This window comes from Mustela nigripes, chromosome 14 (genome assembly GCF_022355385.1).
Source record: "Mustela nigripes isolate SB6536 chromosome 14, MUSNIG.SB6536, whole genome shotgun sequence".
In the NCBI taxonomy this organism is placed as follows: Eukaryota; Metazoa; Chordata; class Mammalia; order Carnivora; family Mustelidae; genus Mustela; species Mustela nigripes.
This window is the reverse complement of record NC_081570.1, coordinates 99,432,474-99,452,497: the sequence shown is the minus strand read 5'-3', so window position 1 is coordinate 99,452,497 and position 20,024 is coordinate 99,432,474. Positions and strand designations below refer to the sequence as shown.

The 20,024-nt window shown below is 40.9% G+C and overlaps 1 protein-coding gene across 4 annotated transcripts in view; it reads right to left on the bottom strand.

Moving 5' to 3' along the window:
* The window catches only part of SLC22A15 (solute carrier family 22 member 15), a 79,857-nt gene that overhangs the window by 53,854 nt on the left and 5,979 nt on the right, over positions 1–20,024 (bottom strand). For 3 of the 4 annotated variants that reach the window (XM_059375835.1, XM_059375838.1, XM_059375837.1), the window contains exon 2: positions 10,350–10,562. In XM_059375835.1, coding sequence (XP_059231818.1) covers positions 10,350–10,562 — 213 coding nt within the window. Of the gene's footprint in view, positions 1–10,349; positions 10,563–11,847; positions 11,982–20,024 lie in introns of all 4 variants that reach the window. The other variant, XM_059375836.1, reaches the window with a different exon arrangement.

Here is a 20,024-nt window from a genome sequence, read left to right as displayed (position 1 = left end):
TCCCTCTGGTAATAGGTAAAAGGGCTCCCAATTATAGATTTCGGTAGTATTAATTTAATTCAATGCCATTGAAATGTACTGAGGTCTGCTGTGCTGAAGCACAGTGTTGCTATGGGGTCTGATTTACCTCCCAGTACGAAGCACAAACTATGGTATATTCTGCAGAAACATTACTTAGCTCCCAGGCAGGTGTAGGAGCATTCTAGTTGAGGCTGTGCTGTCCAGTGCTGGTCAGCTGGCCTTCTCTTAGAAAGCCCATTCTCCACAGAGAGCTCCTGCAAGGACTTCCATCATCCAAGTCTCTATCAGCCAAGCTTGTTTGCTTCTATCCGATTAAAATAGTGGCCTGCTGACTAGCAATGATGACTGTAAAAAAAAGAAAAAAAAAAAAAAAGGGCGATCTCTGGAGAAATTAAAGACATCCAACATACATGAATTAGCTCAATATATTTTAGAGACATTCACTGCCCTTCTGTGAATTTGTGAGATGATCCACGGTACTCTGTATTCTTTATACAGGAGTGATGCCCTAGACTAAATTCCCCCCTTGGTCCTGAGACAGTATGAATTCTGGAAGAATCTGTCTGCTTGCATCTGATGGGGAGAGGAAGTATCAGTACCTCCCTATGGAAAACTGAGAGTTATTCTGTAGTGACCTGTTGTGTATACAGCATTCAGAACACCAATAAAACCACAGAGCTAGGACTTCTAAAGCATGCAAGATATTTTATTCTGTGCTTCTCTGATAATAAGAATTGAGTTAATAAATATTTTGACATGTGGCAGAATTTGATCTTTCATTGTAATGTGGTAATGGGTTTGTTAGAGGTGCAGACTTACCGCTCTCACCCACTGCAAAATCCTATGAGGGCAATAAACAGAACAAAGGCCTTTTGGAGAAATGGCTAATTCCACAGTTGGAGTAGGGGAGATGGAAGATGAATCTGGAATATCTTTTATGCCAAAAATTTTTTAAGTGCTCAAGAAAGCCCAAAAGTGATGGGAACATCAAAAGGACACAGGAGGACTTTCAGCTCCAGGAAAATGGAATAAATGTACTTTTCCCTATTCCTCCCACTACATACAACTAAAAACCCTGGACATCACATACGAAACAGACATAAGACAACTCTGAAAGATGGAGAGAAGATCAGCTAGGACCCCGGGACCCAAGGAATGACCCAGTGGTGAATCCCTGGGCTTCTCTCTGCCTCACATACCTGATCCAGACTCGGTGCTGGAGAAGACAACAACTCAGAAATGCCAAGAGGAACGACAAAAGAAGCCCCTACCTAGAGCACGCTTGGTAGTGCCTTTCCAAAGGCCCAGGAAAGGGGCAGCCCAGCAGGGCAGAACATTTTTTAGACAAGAACTGCTTTATGCCAACCATTCATCACCGCAAAACAAAAACAAACCCAAAAAGAGCTATGGCTTCAACCCCATTCACAGGAACAAAGAAAGGCTAAGTGGAGAACATAAATATGCCCCCCTCCCTGGCTGGGCAGTAACAAGTCACCCTACTTCACTCCATTTGTATGTTTCAGAAAAAGACAAGCAGGGAGCTGGCACTTTCATTCCTGCTGCCTACAGTGAGGAACCCTCCATACCATCACCACCATCACACTATTCAGTGTGAGCACCTGGGAGACTGGATCTCCACCACCACAAGGTAGTAACAAGGCACCTCTCCCCTCTTTCTGTGCCAGAGCTGTGTCCGAGAACAGAAGATTTAACTAAGGCCCAGAACCTCTTAACATAACCCCTGTAACTTTGGGTTTCAAACAAAAGTAATTCGTGAGGCCAACAACTGGGAAAATCTCAAAGTAGAATGAAAAAAGGCTGCTGAGATGCTGGAGAGGTTAGAACTATCTGAGAAAGATGTTAAAGCTGTCATCACAATAATGCATCGAGGAGCACCCATGAACATGCTCGAAACATATAACAAAATAGACTCGGTGAAAATACAGAAAGTCTCACCAAATAAAGAGAATATATTTTAAAAAGAACAAAATGAGAAGTTTAGAACTAAAAAAAAAAAAGAAAAAAAATGAGTAGGTTCAACAGCAGAATGAAAGGGACTGATGAAAGAATCAATGAATTTCGAAATACAGCAACAGAAAATATCCAATATGAATACAAAGATAAACCAGACAGAAGAAAACGAACAAAGCTTCAGAGTTCTTTGGGGCTATAACAAAAGAACTAATATTTCTGTCATTGGAGTTCTGGAAGGAAAGGAGAAAGGGAGATGGGCTAAAAAAAGGGGGTACTTGAAAAAATAATAGCTGAAAAGTCTCAATTTGTCAGGAACCGTAAACCTTAGCTCTAAGCAGCTCAGTAAATCCCAAAGAAGATAAACTTGTAGAAATCCATACCAAGAAACATCATAATCTAACATCTAAACATTAGTGACTAAAACACTAAAAAATCTTGAAAGTAGCAAGAGGGAAATGGCACTTTCCCTATAGGAAAAACACAATTCGAATAAGAGCATATTTCTCATCAGAAATCATGGAGGCCAGAAGAAAGTGGCACCGGAGTTTTTAAATGTTGAATGAAATGAACTGTCAAACAAGAATTTTATTACCAATGAAAACAAGAGATGGGGAGAAATCAAGATATTCTTAGATGAAGGAAAACTAAGAGAATGTGTCACCATCATAATTACTCTCAAACAGTGGCTAATAAAGGTTCTCTAAGATCTTGGAACATCAGGAAGGAAAAGTTGAGGTAAATACAAAGACTTAGCTTCTCTTTAGTTTTCTAAATGATGTTTGATGGCTGAAGCAAACATTGTAACACTGTGTAATGTGATTCTAAAGGTATGTGGGAAAATATCTGGGACAATTATAAACAGAAGAGGGCAAAGGAATGTAAAGTGAGGTAGAATTTCTGTATGTCACTCAAACTGGAGATCTGACAACATTGGTAGACTGTTATAAGTTATACATATATAATTCAATGCCAAGAGCAATCACTAAGAAGGCCATACAAAGAGATACATGCAAAAATACTACAAATAAGTGAAAATAAGATACTAAAAAATGGGGGCACCTGGGTGGCTCAGTGGGTTAAAGCCTCTGCCTTTGGCTCAGGTCATGATTCCAGGGTCCTGGGATTGAGCCCCGCATCGGGCTCTCTGCTCAGCAGGGAGCCTGCTTCCTCCTCTCTCTCTGCCTCCCTCTCTGCCTACTTGTGATCTCTATCAAATAAATAAATAAAATCTTTAAAAAAAAGATACTAAAAAATGTTCAAGTAACTTATACAAAAAGGAAAAATTAAAGAAAAAACAGAGAATAGGAAACAAACAAACAAAAAAACCCGGAAGAGGTAAGTTCTAGCATATAAATAATTATATTAAATGTAAATTATCTAAAAACACAAATAAAGACAGACAGTGATGGTATGGATTTAAAAATTTGACCCAATTTGGGCACCTGGGTGGCTCAGTCGGTTGAGTGGCTGCCTTCGGCTCAGGTGATAATCTTAGGGTCCGGGAATTGAGTCCTACATTGAGCTCTCTGCTCAGCAGGGAGTCTGCTTCTCCTTCCCACTCTTCCCTTTGTGTATGCGCGCTCTCTCTCTCTCTAAAATATATAAAATCTTTTTAAAAAATGACCTAATTCTATGCTGTCTACAGGAAACTCACTTCACACATAATGATATATGCAAGTTGAAAGTAAAAAGGGCAAAAATACATTATCATGCTAATGACATTAATTGAAGAAAGCAGGAGTGGCTACATTAGTATCAAACCACATTTCATAGAACATAGAAAATTACCAGGGACATATAGGTATATTACGAAATATAGAACATAGAAACATAGAAAATTACTAGGGACATAGAGGTATATTACAAAATTATTCTTTAAAAAGTAAACCCACCAACGGGTGCCTGGGTGGCTCAGTAGGTTGGGCCACTGCCTTTGGCTCGGGTCATGATCTCAGGGTCCTGGGATAGAGTCCCGCATCGGGCTCTCTGCTCAGCGGGGAGCCTGCTTCTCTCTCTCTCTGCCTGCCTCTCCGACTACTTGTGATTTCTCTCTGTCAAATAAATAAATAAAATCTTTAAAAAAAAAAAAAGTAAATCCACCAAGAAGATAGAGCAATCACCAAAATCTATAGACTAAACAACAGAGCTATAAAATATATAAAGGAAAAATTGGGAGCAGTATAAGGGAAAATCCAGCAAATCTACAGTAATAATAGAAGACATATACACTCCTCTCTCAACAATCTCTAGAATAACTAGGCAGAAAATCAGGAAGTATACAGAAGAAATCAACAATACTATCAACCAACCAGGATCTAATATTTATCAAACACTCCACCCAACAGCAGCAACTGCTTCAAGCATCAATGGAACATATACCAAGAGAGACCACAGCCTGAGTCATAAAAGAAACCTCAACAAATTTAAAAGAATTGAAATCATAAAGAGTGTCCTCTGACCATAATGAAATAAAACTAGAAAGCAAAACCAGTAAGTTAAGAGGAAAATCCCTCAATACTAGATAATTAAACAAGAGGCTTCTAAATAATCACTGGGTCAAAGAGGAAGTCATAAGGAGAAAAAATATACATTGAGCTAAATGAAAATAAAAATACAACATATCAAAATTTGTGGGACACAGCTAAAGCAGTCCTGAGGGGAAATTTTATAGCACTAAACACTTAAGGAAGACTTATTAAAAATCTAGGCTACCAAGTTTATAACCTAAAAAAGAAAAAGAAACCCAAAGTAAGCAGAAGAAAGGAAATGATTAAAGATAAGAGCAGAAATCAATACAATTAAAAATAGAAAAATAATAGGGAAAAAATCAATGAACAAAATCCTGGTTCTTTGATAAGATCAGCAAAATTGACAAACCCATATGACAGACAAGTAATTAAATCAGAAAGAAAAGACACAAATTACCAGTATCAGGGCATAAGAGCGGAGATTTGATTCAGACTCTGCAGACATCAAAAGGATAATAAATATAGTGAACAATTCAACACACAAAATCTGACAATTTACATGAAATGGACTAATTCCTTGAAAAGTACAAACTGTTACAATTCACAATTCAAGACAAACCATTTAAATATCCCTATAATCTGTAAGAAAACTGAATTCATAATTTTAAAACTCCCAAAAACGAAATCTTAAAAAAAAAAAAGAAAAAAAAAAAAAAAGAAGGCCCAGATGATTTTACCAGGAGTTCTATCAAATATTTAAAGAACACCAATTCTACCCTGACACCAAAACCAGGCAAAGGTACAAAAAAGAGAAAACAACAGATCAATATCCCTCATGTATACAGAAGCAAAACTCCTTAACAAAATATTGGCAAATAGAATTCAGCAATATATAAAGAGGATCTACCATCCAGAGATGCAAAGCTGATTCAATATTTCGAAGTTAATTCCAACAATCCACCATAGTAGAAGTGGAAAGAAAAATCCCTATGATCATTGCAACTGATGCAGAAAGTTGCAAGTTGATTTATTTGACAAAACTCAATACATGTTCAAAATTTTTAAAAAAATTTGGAATGGGGGGCCTTCCTGAACTTAATAAAGAACTTCTACAAAACCTACAGGCAACACTGTACACTAGAAAACCAAAGCTTCCCTCCTATGGCTGGAAACATGCAGGGATGTCCATTCTCACCCTCCATTCAACATAGTGCAGGAGGTTCTAGGGGGGAGCAATATGGCAACAGAATGAAATAAAAGGCATATAGACTGGAAAGGGAGATTTTTGACATGATTATCTAGAAAATCCCAAAGGGTCTCCCAGAATTCATATGTGAGTTCAGCAAGATCACAAGCTACAAGAAGAACATGTAAAAATCAACCATATTTCTATTTACTAGCAATGAACATGTACACACCAAAAATTAAAATATAATACCATTTACAGACACTCCAAAAAAGAACATATTTAGGTGTAAATCTAACAAAATACATACAGGACTTATATGCTAAAGACTACAAAACACTGAAATCAAAGAATCTCTAACACATATAGTGTTCATATATTGGAAGACAAAACATAGTAAAGATGTTAATTCTCCCCAAATTGATGTATATAGGTTTACTGAAACTCCTATCAAAAATCCCAAAAAGATTTTTTGTAGGTATATAAAAAATTATTCTAAAATTTATATGGAATGTCCAAAGAACTAAAATAGCTAAAACAATTTTGAAAGAATAAAAAGGAATTAATCTACCCAATTCCAGAACTTATTATATAAATAAAATAATATAACTCACCTGAGAATCTGCAGAGAATTATGCTGAGTGAGAAAAGCCAATCTCAAAAGGCTATATACAATACAATTCCGTTTTTATAACATTCTTGAAATGACACAAGTATAGGAGAACAGATTAGTGGTTACCAGGGATTTGGGACAGGCTGGCAAGGAAGTGGTTGTGGCTAGACACACACACACATACACACACACCATGGGGGACCCTTTTGGTGATGGAAATGTTCTGTGCCTTAGCCATATCAGTGTCATTACTCTGGCTGTGATATTATACTATGGTTTTGCACAATGCCATTGGGACAAACTGGGTAAAGGTCCACAAAATTTCTCTATAATGTTTCCTGCAACTGCATGTAAATCTACAATTATCTCAAAATAAAAACTCTTATTTATTAAAAAAAGGACACAAAAGCCAGCTTGAAGATGTTCCCACTGATAACCTGGGGAAAATTTGAGCATCGAAATAATTAAAGATTATAAACAATTATAAATAATTGAAAAGAACAGGAATCCATGAATACATACTAATGATAGATACGTAAAAAACATAAGTAGGTAGATAGATACACACAGGCAGGCATACAGACAGACAAGGGCTTTTGCTTACAGCTGAAAGCAGAATGCCATGGAAACCTTAAAAACAAACAAACAAACAAAAAACAAGCTTACAGATACAGAGAACAGATTGTTTGCCAGAGGTGGGGGCTGGGAGTGGATAAAGTAGGTGAAGGAGTTCAAAAGGTACAAACTTCCCAATATAAAATAAACAAGTCCTGGGGATGCATGAGGACTACAGTTAATAATATTGTGAGTGCAGATCTGAAAGAGGCTAAGAGGCTAAGAGACTATATCCTCAAAGTTCATAAGAAAAAATTTTGTAACTATATATAGTTACAGATGGATATTAACTAGATTTTGTAACTATGTACAGTGATGGATGTTAACCACTGATTATTTCACAATGCATAAAAATATGGAGCATGTCATACACCCCAAAGTGATACAATGTTATCTGTCAATTACACTTTAAAAAAAAAAAAGGCAGAATGCCAACTGGCAAATATGGAGGAAGAGCTACAGTAAAGAAACCGCCATAGTCTCGCTTGGCTTACAGAAGATCATCCAAAGATGCTAAATTTGGGGTGGGGTGTTCTGAAAAGGAATAATAAATTTGCATATTCTTAAAGTAATTTTCCATAGATTGTCCCTTGAAATGAAATGACTATTAACTACACAGGGGAGAAATCAGCAATCCCTGGAGTGTGTCAAAATTATTACCAAAAAGGGGCAGATGGATACATCTGGATACACCCAGACATGATCCAGAAGGACACAACATTACTTATTACTATTCTGACTTTGGATGCACAACCTTAATGAGAAATCATCAGAACCAAAATGAAGAACATTCTCATTTTTAAAACAGAGGGGGTATGTCTTCTTCAAAGGCATCAATCTGATAAAAGGAAAAGGCTGAAGGTGACAAGACCCTAAGAGACATGACAACTGTCACCTGTGACCCTAAAACGGAAATGAGTATAAGATGGGGGAACCTCTGCATCAAGGACCGTATAGGGTCAAATGACAAAACTGGGTATGGGTGGTCTATTTAATTACAGAATCAATCAATGGGGGTGCCGGTAGCTCAGTAGGCTAAAGCTTCTGCATTCAGCCCAGGTCAGGATCCCAGGGTCCTGGGATCGAGCCCCGCATCGGGCTCTCTGCTCAGCAGGGAGCCTGCTTCCCCTCCTTCTCTCTCTGTCTGCCTCTCTGCCTGCTTGTGATCTCTGTCTGTCAAATAAATAAATAAAAATCTTTAAAAAAAAACAATCTATGTTAAATGTCTAGAAGTTGGTAGCTATAGTATGGTTACATAAGAAATGCCCTTTTTTAAGGATATACATGCTAAAGCATTTGGGCATAAAAGAACAACAGTAATGTATATGGAACTTTCAAAAGGCTTAGAGAAAATTGAGACGGTAATGATTCATGAAATTATAGGATATAAGGATATTCTCTGTATGAGTGTTGAAATGTCTGTCAGTTGGAAATTATTTCCAAATTAAAAAAGAAATTAAGTTCTTTGACTACTGTTACCTATCAAAAGGAATCAAGAAATGTGCATACCCATTTGGATTGGATAGGTTCTGGAAAAGTATAGTAATTAAGAGCATAGGCCTCTGAGTTCAGACAAATCTGGGTTCAAATCTGGCTTTGCCCCATTAGCTGATCTGACCTCAAGAAGTCTCAATTTCATCATCTGTAAAATGGGGAAAATAATGTTATCACATAAAATCATCTTGAACAAGAAATGGGCTGAGGGCTATAAAATATCCCAACGCCTACATGCGGTCACCATTCCCCATGGCTACTTGCTGTCTCAGTAGGTTAGTGGTGGTGGTATCTGGTTAGCACCTGCGGTGATGGCGGCTATTGCTCTAGGCCACGAGATACAAAGATGACCAGACCGTGTTTTCTGACCTCAAGGGACTTTAAAAATAGAGTTGAACCACAATCTACAGTGTGTAACGTAAGTGCAAACAAAATGGCACCGAAGAGGAAACAAGCATATTTTACTTCTTCTGGGAAGTGGGTTGGGAAGGACTACACAGGGGAGCTGACAGCGAAGGTGAGCAACCACAGGTAAGGATTTCACGTAGTGGATGCAACGGTGAGCAAGGATGTTCCAAGGTGGGTTACCTACCGAGGACACAGGTGGGCCAAGCACTCAGGGCCTGCGTGAGAAACGGGGGAGGCAGAGGGAAATGCAGATGGGGCCTGGGCCAAGCTGTGGAGCGGGGAGGGCCTTGAACGTGCCACTGCGATGGAATGAGCCTCTCTGCTTCCTGCGTGCAGTGGGAGAATCATGGGAGGTCTTGAGTGAGGACTGGGTGACAGGACTGGACTGTTGTCATAGAAAAAGACTGCCAAGGTGGTAGTTTGAAAAATTAATCCAGTAATTATTCCTTCAAATGGAAACTCTGAAGGAAAGGCCAAATAGTGCCTTCGTGGCTCTTCTGTTTTTTAGCACGTCCCATCCAAATGGTGGTAACTAAAACAGTCAACAGTGGGTAAGACTAGCTGATACCATGGTGCAGACACACACACACACACACACACACGCACACACATACAGACACATGCATGCACACACACACACACACACACACACACACACACGCACACACGGGAGACCTATGTGCAGACACGCAGAAAGGAGGCACACGGGATGCAGGCAGGCCTTCTAGCAAGCAACCCAGGAGCAGTGCAAGGGAGCAGCCAAATGGATGTGGGGGAGCTACCCAGCACGGCAGTCAGCACTGAGAGCTGGAAAGGGTTCTGGAGACCCTGTGCGCACCAGGCTTTAATCCTATAGTTACTGGATCAGTGGGTCCAAGGGCTGGGCCAGGGTTGCAGTGGCAAATGGATAGCTTGTGGGGAGCATACAAAGGACTGAGTATTCCCACTTCTTAACACCCAATACACATGCTAGTCTCCTGAGCATGAGCCCTGCCCCTCTGACCCCAGGGTTTCCCTTCACTGACTATCCAGCCTCAGCTTATGTCCCTCAGGATGGCTTAGAAGCCACTGTCCTTACCAGAACCATCTTGACCACAGAGCCCCCTTCAAAGTAAAGCTTCCTTCCCCCACACAGTGGTACCCTCTGGCTTCTGTGTTGTACGAGGAAGGGGCACCATGGGGTCTACACCACATGAACTGTGGGTGTTGTGGATGGTCATCACACTTCTCTCTCTTGACTTTGTTAACTTAGGGGTAGGTAAGAAAAAAAAAAAACGAAAGTTTTAATTCACTTTTTCAGAGGACACTCTCTCTTCTGGAGTTCATGTCTTACTTCACCTAACCGGTGTGGGGAGGCTCATGATTTTCCCATTTGTAGCAAGAAGGAAAAGGAATGTGTTTTCCTAGGATAGTCTCCTTTAACTCTCAAATTTACCAGGCAGCTACTTGAAGATGGGGCTGACATGAAATCAACCAGAAGGCAAGTGGTTCCACGTGGCCCAGGAGAAAGGTGCATCTCGCCACGGGAATGGGCCTGCCTCTGTTTCCCCTGTGGCCCCTCCTCCCTTACCTCAGAGGCGATGGAGGTGAAGCTGCCGCTGAAGTGCACATGCTTCCGGACCTCGCTGCCGTTGGCCGTGAGCAGCCAGTCCCCGAGCGCACGGTCGTCCCCTGCTGACCGGTTGCTGTGGCTCTGATTGGGCAGGAGCTCCGCCAGGTCCCAGTGGTACGAGGGTGTGGCCCCCACCAGGGCGATGAGGATGGCCTCGGTGGCCACGTAGAGCTGAAGGAGCAAACACACAAACCCAGCTGTGTCGGAATCACCATCAGCAGGCTGATAAGCCTCACGAGATCTGTGTCCTGCTTTTTGTGTTTCTCTGAGCTACAGACAATGGGGCACATCAAAGCAAAGGAGAGAAACATGAGAAGGAAGCTTCCTCCTGATCCACCACTGACAGAGTCATCAGCGATCCCCCTTGTAAAGCACCCAAGGTTTTTTCCAGGGGGATCTCCTTCTGCATTTGAGGTACTTCCAATGCTCAGGAAACAAAACACTGATGGTTCAATGCCATTAGCAAAGGTGGCTGGGGGGGGGGGGGCGATATTACTAGCTGTGATTTATAACACTGACGACATTCCAGCTACTTCCCCGCAACACTCCACCCTCTGTTCAGATAAGCAGGCACCAGAGCCCCCAGTATCATGGTCTTGGATTCACAATCTAAACTATGTCTTTTTGTAGCACAGTCAAATGTCTCAGAAAACAGCATATATAGAGAAAATATAGTTATATACATAGTAAAAAAATATATACAGTATATCCAAGGAGTATATACATTATCATATAGAGTATATACAATGTGAATATATGGAGAGAACATACAGTACAAGGAGTATCTCTACAGAGAAAAAGTATATAGACAGAGTATATATATCTAGATAATACAGAGGGTGAGCACCAACAAAAACACTTTATTAGAGCAGGTAATCATAATATGTACTTGAGTAGGTACTATTTTAAAACACAGTATGTAACTTGTAAGATGTAAAGAAATCCAAATTCCAGAAAGAGATACTCACTTTATAACCCTTAGCCCTCCTTAATCATTGTTTAATCTAAAGAATGATTTTCCCAAGGGGGGGAAAATTCATTCAAGAAATCTTTATAGAGCACATATGCCATTTGTCTTTGATTATTCTGGGCCTTATAGCTATTCACACTAGGGTTTATAAGCTGTTGAGCCCTATGCAGTCTTTTTATGCTATGAATTTCCATTTATATTAGTTCTTGTTGTTGGATGTTTATTTCAAGCTTCAAATGAATTAGGAAAACACAGAATTTGTCTGTTGCAGTGAGAACTATCTCCCTAAGTGAGGCACTCTTATTTTAAGAAATTACCCCTATTAACTTAGAACCTGGCTTCTTAAAATACCTTTAAGCAGAACAAGTGTTTATGAAATACAAAGCTGTGATTTCTCCACAACCTACAGTAACAGCCCCACTGGATGGATGTGTTGACTGAGGCACAAAGGAGAGAAGACTTGCCAACAGCTTCAGCTCCACCCACCAGGGAACCCCGAGCTTCTTCCACATCACTCCGAGCTTCTTCCACATCACTCCAGAGGGGCATATTCAGCTGTTAAATGGATAAGCCAAAACGCCAAAGGCAGAATGAATTATCATAAGCAGATGATGGAATTACTGTCAAGGAAAGAGAAAAGAAGTCATGACATGGGGTGTCACAGCGGAAAGCTAATGTAAAACCCAAGGTGTGATTTTTGCACTCTGGGAAAGCCTGTGAGATGGAAGGCAGCCCCAATCTATTTTGGAGGCAAGTGACAGTGAGCCTCCTGAGATGTACCAAGCTACCGTGGGTCAGTCTGCATGGGTGATTTATTGTGGAATGCAAAGGAAATCATGTTTCTGGATTTCTATTGCTTCCTGGCCCCTATCTACATCCTATTAAGGAAGTTTTGGGAGAAGCAGCCATCAGTTTGCAAAAATAAAAACCTGAATAATTATAAGAACAGAGAGATTACACATTTAGCAGCCACTCTAAGTACAGAGCGCTTGCATCGTTTTAGTAACTGCCCCTCCTTATTACAATCTGCTGGACTTAATTGATGGGTAAAGAAATGAAAAAATATGGGGCAAGGGAACTCTGAAACTGAGGCAAAACCCATGTTCAGAACACAGCCTTCAATCGGGCAAAGAAAACAAGTTATATTTTCTCTCTAAATGTGCTATTTTCTGCTTTTGGTCTTACCATTTGCTTCACCTGGAAAGCACTTCACGAGGTTCAGCAGAGTCTTTAAACCTTCCCCATTCTCCCAGAGGCACCTCAGGTACCACCTCCTCCCAGCTTGCCTTCCTCTCCAGCCCGCGGGAAGCCCTCTCCAGCTTCTGCCTACCCCCTCAAAGCTCCATGCTCGACCTTTGTTAGAGACGTATCCCTTTCTTCACTCCATGATATTGATGTGTCTGCTCATCTTATTTTTCCTACCAGAATATTCCATCCCTGACGACAGCATCTTTGTATGATCCAGCCCTGAGTTTCCAAAGAAAACACCTCAGGGCCTGATACATGGTAGCACACACTCAAGTGACTGACTGAATGAATAAATGAGCAGGGTAGAACACTAGAACAACAGCTAACACTTCTCTGATGCTAACTACGTGCCAGGAACTGTTCACACATCATATATTTTATCCAGATTGTTCTAAGATGAGCCACAGTCTAGGTAAGAGAGGAAATGCTCAAAGGGTCCTAAAACCTGAGGTGTGTTTTCTCATGGAAACCATCACTCTCAGCAATAGCTACAGTGTGTAGAAAGTAGTTCAGAAACTACATGCGCCCTGATGTTTATAGCAGCATTATCCACATTGGCCAAATGGTGGAAGCAGCCCAAATGTCCACTGGCAGATGAATGAATGAAGAAGATGTGATATGTGTATAAACACACACACACACACACACACGCACATGCATGCACACACAGAGGACTACTACTCAGCTATAAAAAAGAATGAAATCTGGCCATTTGCAACAATATGGAAGGAACTAGAGAGTATAATGCTAAGCAAAATAAGTCAGAAAAAGACAAATACCATATGTGGCTCATATGTGGAATTTAAGAAAGAAGACAAACAAGTAAAGGGGGGAAAAGGGGGGGAGACAAACCAAGAATCTAACAAACCAAGTTAGATTCTTAACTATAGAGAATACACTGATGATGGTCACCAGAGGGCCAGTGGATGGGGGATGGGTGAAACAGGGGATGGGGATTGAGGTGGGCCCTTGTGATGAGCACCAGGTGATGTATGGAAGTGCTGAGTCACTCCTGAAACTAACATTACACTTTATGTGAACTATAGTGGAATTAAATTTTCAAATTTAAAAATTAAAAAAGAAAGCAGGTCAGATACAAAGAGGTGGTGCTGATATGTAGCCTGATTCACAGAAGGGAGCAGTGATACGTCGTTCATCAGGATCCTCCCAGCAACCTGTTGCCCCAATAAGCACTTTCACCTTCTCATCTTCTCTGCCCTCCTTCCACCGCTGACAATGTTGCCAGTGCCTGCCCCTCCCCTGCACGCACACGAGACCTCCACCAGGGACCTCCACCACACACCAAGGGCCATGGCTTTCTGGCATCAGAAGGGTCAGGCATATGCAGCTTGGAACTCCACGATGGCGCTACCTGCTTCTCTCCCCCAAGTCCGGAGAGTCTCTCGATCGGGTCTCTTATGTTACTCTACGACAACAGTGCACACGTTCGTCCACATATTCCTACCTAATGATGGCACCCATCAGCAGATGGGCCACAATCAGAAACCACCACCCAAGTGCCTTCAGAGTGGAGCCCACCCCATCGCAAAAAGACCATTATCTTCTCCAAGGCTACCTCCAGGGAAGAACGAGTGCCCAGATGGCTGCACTTCCCCCCCCTTTCAATGTCATTATACTTAGAAAAGTGACTAACATGCACCAGGGGACTGAAATTTTTGAAGTTGCAAAAAAAGTGAAGGTTTTAAAAATGATTTTATATTGACAGCGTTATAAGCTTTTATAATACTCCGGAAACCAAAAACATCCCCCATCAATGATCTCATCAACAACATCTTGTGCTGTGAAGTCATGGTAAATATGACGTTGATGTTTTAAGCAGGAAAAATGGACAACAGAGCAATTAAGTGAATCATTCGAGGTCACGTATGACACTAATAGCAAAACCAGGATGAGACTGAGAGTCATCTAACTTTGAGGCCAGAGCTCCTCAGAGGAAAAAACAAACAAACCAGGAAAAATCAAAGATGACTTTATTGTTGTCATTACTGTTAGTCTTTTCTGCACGTGGACTCAGTTATGTAATTGACTAAGCCAGTAGCATGACCTGAGCAAGTATATCATGGACAACAGGACCAAATGCCCAGTGCCCAGCACCAATTGGGTATTCAATAAATATTTGTTGGGTGACTACTGATACCACTTATTGTTTTTAATTTAAAATATTTAGTTACTATGCCCTGAATCACTGGTATCTCAAGTCCTATTTCTTCCCAACTCTAATTCATCCATGTAGTGCCACCAAATAGGGCTCCCTAAGACACTCCTCTTGAAGCTCCTCTGCCCAAACATACTGATGGATATGTCCCAGCATAACTATCTTAGCGATAAATGTCCTAGCATTCCAGATCTCCACTGTATGGCTCAGTTGCTACCTAATCTACATCCCAGCTTTCTGTAATAGCCTACTTAAATCCCCAAATGTGACTTTTTTTAAAAGATTTTTTTTTTTTTTTTAATTTATATGTCAGAAAGAGAGAGCACAAGCCAAGGGAACAGCAGGCAGAGGGAGAAGAAGATTCCCTGCTGAGCAGGGAGCTGGACTCGGGACCCAGAACCCTGAGATCATGACCCGAGCTGAAAGCAGACAGCCAGCAGACTGAGCCCCCCAGGCATCCCGGCAAATGAGACTTCTCATCACATGGTGTGAAAAGCATATAGACTCTGTAGTAAACTTTGAGCAAATCAAAACCTCTCCAAACTTCCACTTTTCTTTCAGTGAAATTGAACACTAGTAGTCCATCTCTTTATCTCATTCATTCATGTCTAATCAACCTGTTCTGAGGTTCAAATGGGAGGCTTCTTTAGCCAGCCATAAACTGTACAGCCCCATACAAATGGTGTCTCTCGGCGCACCCCAACCTTACTGGGTGGGGTCTGATCCTGTAGCCTGAGGGAGACCTGGCTCCACACCTCTTGCAGCTCTCATGAACACAAGGCTGCAGGTCTGGGTCCCAACTTCTGTAGCAAGGACACAGCCGTTCTCTCTTGGACACATTTGTTCCTAGTTTTGTGGTTTGCCACCTGAAATGACTTTCCCACTTCTCTGTAAACCCAAGCTCCCAAGTTAAGCTCAAGCTCAGTCTTTCTGAAGTCTTCAACAAACCACTCCAGACCACACGGATGGCTCCCTTCTTCATTTCCAAAGCATCCATTTAGTGGCCACACTGTTGCTGGGGAAATGTTATTCTATAAAATTATTTAACAGGGTAGATATAGTGAAATTCTAATTTGTTAATGATGCTCTCCTGAAGGAAAGAAGCCCTAATTTACATTTCTATATCCTTCCAAGTAAACCCAACACATCACTGCATATATATAATACCTATGATGTATTTTGTTAACCAATTCCTTGCAGAATGGTGTGGGAGGAAAAAAAAAAAATGATGATGGATGACAACCCAGTAATCCCAGGATCTAATCCTGGTTCCAACCATTAATTAAGACTTTGGACAAATTAAGCATTTGGGTAAACAGTGATTTAACCTGCATCTCTTTTCCTCTCTCTCTCAATCTTTACCCCAAACAAAATGGGAATACCACCACCTGACCATTCCTTCTGTTACTTCAGCTTCATTCTTAAAAAATTTGAGCGAGTAACAACACTTTGCAACACACTGTATTATGAGCCTCGGGCAATAACAAGGACAGATAAGAAATAATTATTTCCTTCTAGGCAAATGCACTGGCGTCAGGACAACACATACAAAGCTACAAACATAAGGCTGATTTTTGACAAATGCGGTATTAGCCATGGTAGAAATGAGGTTAATGAGAACATAAAGTGGATGGGAATTCCAAATGGAGAATAAAGAAAAGGTTGCAAATGTGACGCCTGAGTGCAGTAGTAAAAGGCTAGTAGTGGGTTAACTGAAACCAAACTCAGGGGAAGAAATTTTTAGGGGAAAAAAAAAAAAAAGTCAACCAGAGTCAGGAAAGCAAAGAACCCATGTTTAATGTTCTCTGAAGAAGTATTACAGGATTAGCTCACCTTTTCCCAAAATTCGGTCATCTGAATACCCCTCCGAGGGTTTTATGTGCTCATTTTCTATTATTTAGGTGATAGCCTTATAAATCGATTCAAATTTTTTCAAGTTTTTACTTAGATTCCAGTTAACAGGGTAATATTAGTTTCAGGTCTACAATAGAGTGATTCAACACTTCTGTACATCACCCAGTGCTCATCATGACAAGTGCCTTTCTTAATCCCCAATCCCTATCTCACCCATTCCCCACCCTCTCTCCTCTGGTGACCATCAGTTGTTCCCCAGAGTTAAAAGTCTGTTTCTTAGTTTGCCTCATTTTCTTCCCTTTGCTCATTGGTTTTGTTTCTTAAATTTCACATATGAGTTAAATTACATGGTATCTGTCTTTGATTTATTTTAAGTTAATACTCTCTAGCTTTGTCCATGTCATAGCAAATGGCAAGATTTCATCCTTTTTATAGCTGACTAATATTCCATTGTGTGTGTGTGTGTGTGTGTGCGTGTGTGTGTGTGTGTGTGTATTACATTACATCTTCTTTATCCATTCATCAACCAATGGACACTTGGGCCGTTTTGACTAATATAGATAATGCTGCTATAAATATCAAGATGCATGTATCTCTTTGCATTAGCATTTTTGTATTCTTCAGGTAAATACCTATTAGTACAATTGGTGGGTTATAGGGTAGCTCTATTTTTAACTTTTTGAGGAAGCTTCATACAGTTTTCCAGAGTGGCTGCACCAGTCTGCATTCCCACCAACAAAGCAAGAGGGCTCCCCTGTCTCCATACTCTGGCCAACACCTGTTATTTCTTATGTTGTTGATTTTAGCCATTCTCAGTGAGGTGGTATCTCATTGTGGTTTTGATTTGCATTTCCCTGATGATGAGTGATGCATCTTTTGATGTGTCTGTTGGCTATCTGGATGTTTTCTTTGGAAAAATATCTGTTTGTGTCTTCTGCCCATTTTTTAATTGGATTATTCATTTTTGGGGTGTTGAGTTTTATAAGTTCTTTCTATAGTTTGGATATTAGCCCTTTATCAGATATGTCATTTACAAATTCGATTCAAAAATTTTAACTTAATTTGCAGAGAAATACAATTTTATATCAATAGAGATATGATTAGCTAGATAGAACTATAAAAATAAACACCATGTCGGGGCGCCTGGGTGGCTCAGTGGGTTAAGCCGCTGCCTTCGGCTCAGGTCATGATCTCAGGGTCCTGGGATCGAGTCCCGCATCGGGCTCTCTGCTCAGCAGGGAGCCTGCTTCCCTCTCTCTCTCTCTGCCTGCCTCTCCAACTACTTGTGATTTCTCTCTGTCAAATAAATAAATAAAAAAAAAAATAAAATAAACACCATGTCATAATGCCAAGTGTTGGCTAGTATGTTTTTATTTAAGGTGGGCCACAAGAGAGATTTTCAAGCAAGATTCGGGGGGTAGGGGCGAAAGCAAAGGAGCAAGGGAGCAGCCATCTTGTTTTCTTGTTCAGAAGCCTGGGGCAGGTGCTACTTCCTTGCTGGCTCACTCTATTGGTGCAGCAGGGCAGCTGGGACTGCGACTGAGCCACGCTCCCCTGAACGCCCCCTCAGCATCTCTGACTCCTGGGCCAGGTGTGTGTTTAGTTCCATGATGGAAGGCAGTTGCTTCATCAAGGCTGGAGGCAGTGAGAATGACATTTCCAATGGTCATTTCCAGTGGCTTCTAGATCACAGTTTCCCTTCCAGACTGCCTTCCCTGCAGACTTCAAGCTCCAACAGCGGACACAAAGACAGCAGCCTTTACAGGGACTGCTTAGCCAGCTCCCACAGTTGCATATTGTCAAATTTCTGTAATAAATTATTCACTGACTTCATGTATAATCCTATACCTATAAATACATATGCTACACACACACATATGCACACAGACGTGGGTCCCCATCCCAGGAGTTCTGCTTCCTGCCTCTCTGGTTGAACTGTGACTGACACCATCTTGAACAAATATGGCCCAACATTAGCACTTACCAAATTTGGAAGTAGGTACATGTGTGGTTGTGACATTATTTCCTGTATTTCACTGGAAATGTTTCATAATTTAAAAAGAAAATGAGTAATAAATACAATGAAAACAGAAAAAAGTCATTACATTCCAACCAGGCAATGTCTTCTGCCAAGGACTGACCCCTTCTACAGTTCTTACTTGTAGTTCATTCCCTTTGTTAAAATAGAAATACTGGCAAATGTTTTGGGAGGTGCTAGCACCGAATGAGACTTTCTTCTTAGAAACAAGACAGATTAAGTAAGAAGGGAAGGAATAACCCTCTCATTTTATAAGCTAATGCTATATTTAATACTACGTTCATATACCACCTAAATCCTCCATGCCAGCCATTCTTTGGGACACCAGAGAATGCAGAAAGACAGAAGGTTAACAATGACGAGAGGACACTTGTAATGACAAGCACCAGATACTAAATGTAAGTGATGAATCACTGAATTTTACTCCAGAAACCAATACTGCACTGTATGCTCACTAACAAAATTTAAATTAAAAAAAATTAAAAAGGAAAAATTAGAAATGACTGATGAGGTAACAGAGACTCCAGAACAAAGGTGAGAGGGTATCCCTGGAAGGAGGGGACAGGTGTTTTCCTCTTGGACACCAGGAGAAATATAATGATAAGTGAGGATCAAAATTAATTTTGAAGGAAAAAGAAGGTACGTTTAGGAAGCTTACACTTCTATTCCACCCATAAAGTTGGAACAAAGAACATCTGGGGAGAAAGTGAGCAAAGTAGTCAGGAGAAATTCGAGCTTGGGAAGCATGGTCAACAGCCAAGTAGGAGAAGTGCGTACCAGAGCCAGACAGTGGCCTAAGAGCATGGGTTTCAGGACTGTGGAAAAGAGGAACCAACCAGCCTACGTTTGCAACAAGAGAGAATGAAATAAGCAAGTTCCAGTACAGCCCTATGTTGGAACACTGTGCCCTAGCCTTTAGAAAATACGTGATGGCTCATTTATGAGCACAGCAAGGCATTCACAATACTGTTGAGAGACAAAAATCAGGTTAAGATCCAAATTTATGCCCAAAAGGCAAACGTATGCATTTGTATAATGAAAAGTCTGGAAGGAAATCTACCGAAATGTGAGCACGTTTCATGTCTGGATGGGCGAAGTTCTGGTGTGTTTTATTTTTCCTCTTTTCTCTTTTCTATATTTTCCTTTTTGTACAATCACCATATACGACTTGATGAGCATCGTAAGATTCCTGAGTGCAGATGTCAGAAGTCTGAGCATTTGGTTAAGGAAACCAGAGAGGAGAGTCCTGAGCTGCATGTGTCCTGGGGTTTGCTGGCTCCCCTTCCTAAGGCAGCCTGTGACCATGGTGATGAGCCAAGCTCCTATTCTGCAGACCTCAAGGTGACA